Below are 7,743 nucleotides of genomic sequence, written 5' to 3'. Positions count from 1 at the left end.
GCTATTATTGTTTAATCCCCTAGACAAATTCTGTGTCCGTATAGTAAATCAAATCCATCTTGTATTCAAGGGAGGCCCATCAAAAGTTTTTGCCCAACACTTATAAGTGGCAGTGACACGTTTATATCTGCCAAAGGTTTTAATTCATCATAATTTTTGTGACTGATATTCATTTTAGAAATTCAGTTGGATGAGAAAGTTACAGTTCCTAAGGATTAAAACACAGATCTTATTTCCTGTCGTTTATTATAGTGAAAATTTCGTTTTACTACACTAGGATCTGGAAGAGTTGTTATATAACCAACATTTTGGTTGATGTGAGGGATAAGCCAATGAATGGGTCTGTAGTGTTGCAGGGAGTTCTTGGCATTCAATGCACGGAACTGTGGGTATCCTACTAAAACGTCAATGCTCAATCAAATGTCTGACGTCGTAGGGTCAGAAGCCCGCTCGTATGACCCCTGATGCAACCTCCCACTACAACTGGTCAGATCTTCAAGTAGTAGAGGCCATCGAAAGTATATAATAAAAAAAGAAACGAAATATAGATCTGTATTTTAATCAGATTGTGTTATTTCAAAATTTCCAAAGGCTCAGCCTATTTTAGTACGATCTATGTGTAACTTGGCAAGTCATGATCAGTTCTTTTGATAACATTATAATTCTAAGATGGCTGCGATAACGTCAGGGTCGGTTCCATCCTTGGTATCCCCAGTGGTATCATTCCGTTAGATTCCACTAACCCCGGGGTCCATTCACGGGGGATACACATTTTCAAATTATCTGCCCTTGTTTGTGCTATTTTTATCTACTAATAAAAACAAATCATTAAATACAAAGGAGGTTGGCAAAGGGAAGTAACTCTCATCTTGTTGGAACAAGCTGCCATATTGTTGTGAACGTAAACTACGAGGGTCAGACTGGCTTGTCAACTGTTTTTTGATTGGTTTGTAGAAACAACCTATGTGCCAATGAAATCATCAAGGGTAGATAATTTGAATCTGTGAATACCCCCATGGATGGACCCATGGGTAAGTGGAGTAGAACGGAACGATACCACTGGAGATAAAGAAGATGGGTCGGTTCCTGATTCATAAAGTGAGAGAGAGAAATGGGGTTTAACATCCACTCGACACAAACTAGGTCATTTCGGGACTAACATATGGTTTAATTTTATTTCAATAATTCGCTTGCGCATAGGGGTCTTTAGCAGTGGGAGGAAACCAGAGGACCCGGAGAAAACCCACGAGGTTGGACAGGCAACCCTACTCCTTGTCACGTACAACCGGGGATTCGAAACCACGCCAGTTGACTCAATGACAGGCTTTATGATACAGCGCGCACGTGCTAACCATTCGGCCATCCAAACCCCCGGGTTCATTGAGTAGAACAGGACAATACCACTGGAGATACAGAGGATGGGTCGGTTCCTGATTCATAAAGTACACTCAGACTTGTTAAACTGATATATCCACAAAAGAGAATTCACAACATAAAAATATTTTTATAGTACATTTATTAAATTATTTAAACGTATGTATGGATGTAAGAAAGGAAGAAATAGTACTTTATAGAATTTAGAAACAGTTTATTTTAGAGATATATAATATTTTACAATATTAATAGACAGGATAGGAGAGTGAATCACAAACTTGGAACAAGCAGTGCAAGTAATAGAATACAGGAAAACATGGCATCAATAGGATTAACGCAAATCTTGATATTATACTAATCTCGGTTAACAAACATGGGATATCAATTAGTATAGTGATAACCGATAGGAGTTACGCACCCATATTGATGAAGTATACGATATTAACTCTTTACGAGATACAAGTCGAACTACAAAGCGTTTATCATCAGTCTTCGAGTGATCATTTCTTTATTCAATTTAGCTAAAAATCGAATTAAATTGAGTGATCATTTCTTTATTCAATTTAGCCAAAAATCGAATTGAATTGAGATATTTTTCTAACATTACATTGAAGACAAACTCCATCATTTTGAGCAATATATATTTGTTAGACTTGATAAACAGGACTTAGACAATGAGATTTTCTAAACATCGATTAGACATGACTTTTAACTACATCTATCGTTACCACATTCACGGCAAGGCGTATATATTTATACATATTAGAAATCTAAATTTAAAAAAAAAAAATATTTAAATTAAATTAATTAATTAATCTCCTGTCATATAAGCATATCATATCATATACACACAGTGAATCACATACGTGAAGTTTACAATATTCTATGTAAAATTTTCATCAGTTGTTAGTTTAAAAAACAAGTCAAATAATTTCTAAACATTTACAGGATATAGTCTCTAATTATAAACTTTGTTTATACAATTAATATAGCTCCACTAATTAATGTACAATTTAGGAGATCGGTCTAGTAATCTTTTTTAAAAAATCCATTTTTATATTTTCTTGCAAATGAGTGTCTTATTAATTTCTAAGCAATCTTTATTTCATCTTGGAAGAATTGTAAAAAAAAAATTGAATTAAACTCATTTTTTTCATGCGAACTTAATCATTTAATATGACGATAAATGCACCGAATATAAAAAAAGGGTGTTAACTTAGGAATAGTAATAATACATGGCATCGAACTAAATATTGCATTGATATTACGTAAAGCTAATATTAACTGAACTGAACTGAATAATAATTATATCACAAATAGTCTCACCCCACACAGCCATAAATTTAAAATAAGAAAATCAACTTCCTATGAAGTCAGTTCCGTTCCGTCCCTGTTTAACAGGAACACATCTAATCAAGTCCAAACTTTTATATTTATAAAAGAACTAAAAGGACCACAAACAAAATCGAAGAATTTTGAGAAAAAAAACCCAAAACAATATGTTAGAGTATATTCTTCAGTCACTGAGATCAGAAACAAAAAACAATTCTCAACCACTATGGAAGTTCTAATTTAAGATTTTAATAACGAAATAACTAAACTGCAACCGAAATCTTAAAACACACTGAATGAATAATGAGGATGCAGCAAAATGCAATACATATACATACGAATTACAGATGATGTTTAATACATAATACTCAATTTAATAGTTAAAAAGCATCAAATCTTATAAATTCAAATTAAATGTCCAGACATTTTATAACATTTTTTTTTTCTCATCAACTACTGGCCACACAACACTTTAACTTTTTTTCCAACAATTTCAAAGTTTATTTTTTTGCCTCTATCGTTAAATAATTAATATTCAAAGCTTTCTTTCATATCCAGTCTCATCAATACAACCATATTCAAGTTTCACGTTTGTGGGAGATTCGCTGATATACCAAACTATGCGATAAAATAAAAAAAACTTTCCTTTTTTTTAAACTTTTTTTTTTATCAAATAAAGGTGGCAATAAGGCAAACAGCAAATTAGTCCTATTTATTATATATATATATTTTTTTTTTGTATAAAGTTTTATTGAAGACTGTTGTGCTGACGACACATGAAGCATTGTGTGACATCTCGAGTTTTACGTTTTCTAGAACTTGTTTTTCTACTTCTCACTGAGTCTTTGCTTTCTTCTTCAAAAAGGGTACCTTAGCCTGAACTCTGAAATACACAAATAATTACATGATTTAAATTTTCTCAGACAATATGGTGCCAAATCTATTTGTTAAGGCCAGCTAAATTTTTGTCAAGGTCATTGAGATGTAAATAAGGTTAGGGCACGTGATTGTTGGTGAGATTGTGGGTTAGGGTAAGCATTAGAGCTAGGGTTAGGGTTGGGATTAGTGCTAGCCCTGTTTACATCTCGTAACTTGGCCTTATCATTTAGCACTAACCCAAAAATGGCGTTGATTGTACTGAAGGGACAATACGCTAATATTACGCAAATATGTACATTTCTAAAGCCACTGATCAATGAGGGATTTTGAATCATTTCAGGGAAACATATTGAATAATTTTATTTCAATAATCTGCATGCACGTATGGGTCTTTATTTCATTAATTTACTTGTGCAAAGGGGTGTTTAGCAGTGGGGATGAAACCGGAGTTGTCCCGTATCCATTAGAAAGACCATGAAGTTGACACGACGATGCCACTCCTGGTCATGCCACGACACCATGATAGACCTTATGATCTAAAGTGCATGTGTGTTAAACCACTTGACCACTATAATATAAAGGTGTACTTACTGTGACAAGACTTTATTAATCTGTGTGGTAGCCAAACCCACGTAATTATCAATCTGAACCTGTAATAAACATAGAGAAATAATTACAGTTAGCTCCCCTTGACAGACAGTAAGAGAGAGAGAAAGAGAGAGAGGGGGGGTAGCCTCCACTCACACAAACCAGGTCATTTCAGGACTAACATATGATTCAATTTTATTTCAATAATTTGTTTTAGCGTAGGGGTCTTTAGCAGTGGAAGGAAACCACAGGACCCGGAAAAAAAACCCCACGAGGTTGGACGGGCGACCCTACTCCTTATCATGTTCAACCGGGGAATCGAAACTATGTCACTTGACTCAATGACAGACCTTATGATCAAAAATCCTGAAGTACATTGACGGCCGACATCGGGGCCTCCCCGTTAGTGATCCAACCTCTTATTGACCCATCACAAGGTCCGTATTTTCAATAAACCAGACTTATATCTATAACAAGTAAATATACTATTCAAAAAAAGTAGGGGATATTTGATTTTTAAGTGTTATTAAAGTCACCTAATGAAACTGACGAAGAAACAAATGACAAAATGAAATGAAGTTCACATTCATCGATTTATTCCAAATGATCGTTAGACTAAGTAAGGCACAGACTGACCATTATAAGGGTAAAATGATACCCGGGGTCAAACAGCAAAGTTACCACAGCATCACAACCAAGTCAGTAACGGGTAAATCCTCCTCTGTTTGCCAAACAAGCATTGATCCGACGTGGCATACTCCTAATGAGACGTCTAAGGTCATTTTGGTCCAGATTGTCCCATTCCTGTTGCAACGCAGCAGCAAGTTCTTGGACATTGGCAGGACGATGTTGACGTAACCTCTGTCCAAGCATGTCCCAGACATGCTCGATGGGGGAGAGGTTGGGACTCAGTGCCGGCCAAGGTAATGTGGTGATGTTCTGTTGTTGGAGGTAACCTGTAACGATCCTGGCCCTGTGACATCTTGCGTTGTCATCCTGGAAGATGAAACGGCGGCCATGACGTCGTGCGAACGGCACAACATGGACTGCCAAGATGTTGTCCCGGTAGTACTGGCCTGTAACACGCCCTGCAACAACATGTAAAGCCGTTCTTCCAGCAACAGTGATGCCTCCCCACACCATAACAGAACCACCCCCAAATCGATCATGTCTGATGACGTTAACGTCTTGGAAGCGCTCGTTTCGACGACGCCACACCCTCCTACGTCTGTCCAAAAAATCAACAGTGAACCTTGACTCTGAAATCATCACATTGCTCCAGCGTCGATTATCCCAGTGTTGACGATCCCTACACCAACGACGTCTTGCCTGAATGTGATGATCTCTCAAACAAGGGATCACGCGAGGACGTCGGGCGCGAAGGTGACCCCTATGCAGTTGATTCCGAATCGTCTGGCCACTCACTCTCACACCAGTGTCTGTTTGAAGACGAGCGCTGATCTGATTTGCTGTGATGACACGATTTCTCAAGGCCAAGGTACGGATAAATCGATCCTGGGCTTGAGTTGTCGCCCTTGGTCGACCTGAGCGTGGTCTGTCCTGTACAGATTGTGTATCACGGTATCTGGACCATAGCCTGCTTATGACAGACTGAGAAACATTCATCGTCCGCGCCACAACCGCCTGTGTTGTGCCGATCTGTAGCATGCAAGGGCACGTAACCTTTCATTTTGGGTAAGCCGACGCATATCAAAATTTGTTTTCTGGTCACTAAAACAATTAAACTGATGTTTCCACCCTGGAATTCAATGCCACAATGACTGTAACATTCAAAGTCAGAGTCGTGCAAATCTTGGGTTGGACCCCCATGATGATCCCAAGCATCACCTGCATTCCATGCGGTAGCTATTGGTGCGTTTGGGCGTCACATGTAACTGGAAATGTTTCTTCTGTTAGGTTCTATAGTGACTTTTTTCGTAGTCATTTGCATATTTTAGTATTATGCCCCCAAAATCAAATATCCCCTACTTTTTTTGAATAGTATATTTATGTAGTAGATAGCAACAATTTCCAGGCTGTTATTGAAAATAAAAATCCTAGCGGCATAGTACAAATATCAACTGTGGGAAACTTACACATCGACACAAACTACAAAGATTATCATCAAGTATCTAGCACTGTTTAAATTGTGCACGTGAAATTCAAATCATGTGGTTATTTGAGGTTAAAGGTACCTCAAGAACAATCCCGTAATGACTTTACAGAAGGTTGATACGCGGAACAAACAACTGAGAACATCAAGAAACGTCTAATGGCTTTATAGAAGGTTGATTAGTTCCCTTAAACAGTTGCTATGGAAGATATTAATTCTTACCTTGTATGTCTCATAGATCTTAGGTAAAGTGAAAACTGCTACAACAGCTGAAAAATAAAACACAATTTGTACAAAATATATTACAAATCCTAATCACATATCGTAAAAGTTACTTAAGTTGAGTTTCTGAAAGATACACTTACTACCATAGCCATTTATATGTATTGTTTAATGGTCGTGAGCAAGACATTAAAGTAGCCAAGTCTCTAACTCAATAACATCAAAAATCTTCCAACATTGAAAACACAAATTATTTGTCAATTTATATCAACATTGATGTTGTGATCTTACAGGGAAAAGATGGGCTTCTGATATCCAATATTCAAGACAAATTAAATATTTTACCATTGGTACACGAATCGTGTACCATAATGTGTTTCAGTGCCATTTGGAACAAGGGACTCAAAGAATGCAGCTAGACATATTCCACAAGTCATGTCAAATGGTGACGCTATATTCTTATCTGGAGAGCATGCGCAATAAATATCATCGGTGTAGACAGGAATAACCAGACGCTAAAGATTGCCATTCAATTAAGACTTATGGCGTATTTCGCAGAACATAACTGATTAGAAATTGCAGTAAAAACAGAAACGGTTGAATGTAAATCAGTTTATATACATTCACATTACATTATTATATGCGTTGCGACCCATTTGTGTCTATTTCCAGGTCCCAAATATTAGCGATTTAGCTCCTTTAAGTAATATATTGTACCAAACAAGAGGGCTGTGAGGCCCGAGTGTTTTTACAATATATTTTGCAATGTTTTAAGCTTGAGACCATTAAACAACTTAAAATACAGACACTTGCACATGCTTTGCAATGAAATACGTTACTCTGGTTCAAAATTTTAACTAGTCACACTTGGCAAGTACGATTATTTGAAATAATGGTACGCCAACATCAAAGGATGACGTCACATCTGTATTTTAAGTGTAAATATTGTTAGGAAGGATGTGGGGGGCTGAAAAGTAGAACTCGTGGACTGACTAAACATGTTTCACCAGAAAAAGAGTGAAATGGGGTTTAATGTCCACTCGACATAAACTAGGTCAATTCGAGACCTATATATGGTTTAATTTTATTTCAATAATTCGCTTGCGCATAGGGGTCTTTTAGCAGTAGAAGGGCTAATGAGACGGGCATACGCCATACAGTCTGCCACGAAGGAAATTTTGTCCGGACAGCCGAACTATGGCCTATTATATCGAATCCCAACTGCCAAGGGATCA

General features: G+C 37.0%; 1 protein-coding gene across 7 annotated transcripts in view; it reads right to left on the bottom strand.

The window, feature by feature from the left end:
• Positions 1-1,499: 1,499 nt before the first annotated feature.
• Positions 1,500-7,743, bottom strand: part of LOC126822121 (reticulon-1-A) — a 47,529-nt gene continuing 41,285 nt past the window's right edge. For all 7 annotated transcript variants that reach the window (XM_056101356.1, XM_056101357.1, XM_056101360.1 and 4 more), the window contains 3 exons: positions 6,509-6,555; positions 4,177-4,235; positions 1,500-3,589 (listed from right to left, as the gene is read on the bottom strand). In XM_056101356.1, the coding sequence (XP_055957331.1) occupies positions 3,541-3,589; positions 4,177-4,235; positions 6,509-6,555 (155 nt within the window). In that variant the 3' untranslated portion in view covers positions 1,500-3,540. The remainder of the gene's footprint in view (positions 3,590-4,176; positions 4,236-6,508; positions 6,556-7,743) is intronic.

This window comes from Patella vulgata, chromosome 5 (genome assembly GCF_932274485.2).
Source record: "Patella vulgata chromosome 5, xgPatVulg1.2, whole genome shotgun sequence".
Classification (NCBI taxonomy): Eukaryota; Metazoa; Mollusca; class Gastropoda; family Patellidae; genus Patella; species Patella vulgata.
The sequence above is the reverse complement of the archived record's forward strand: the minus strand, read 5'-3'. Positions and strand labels throughout refer to the sequence as shown.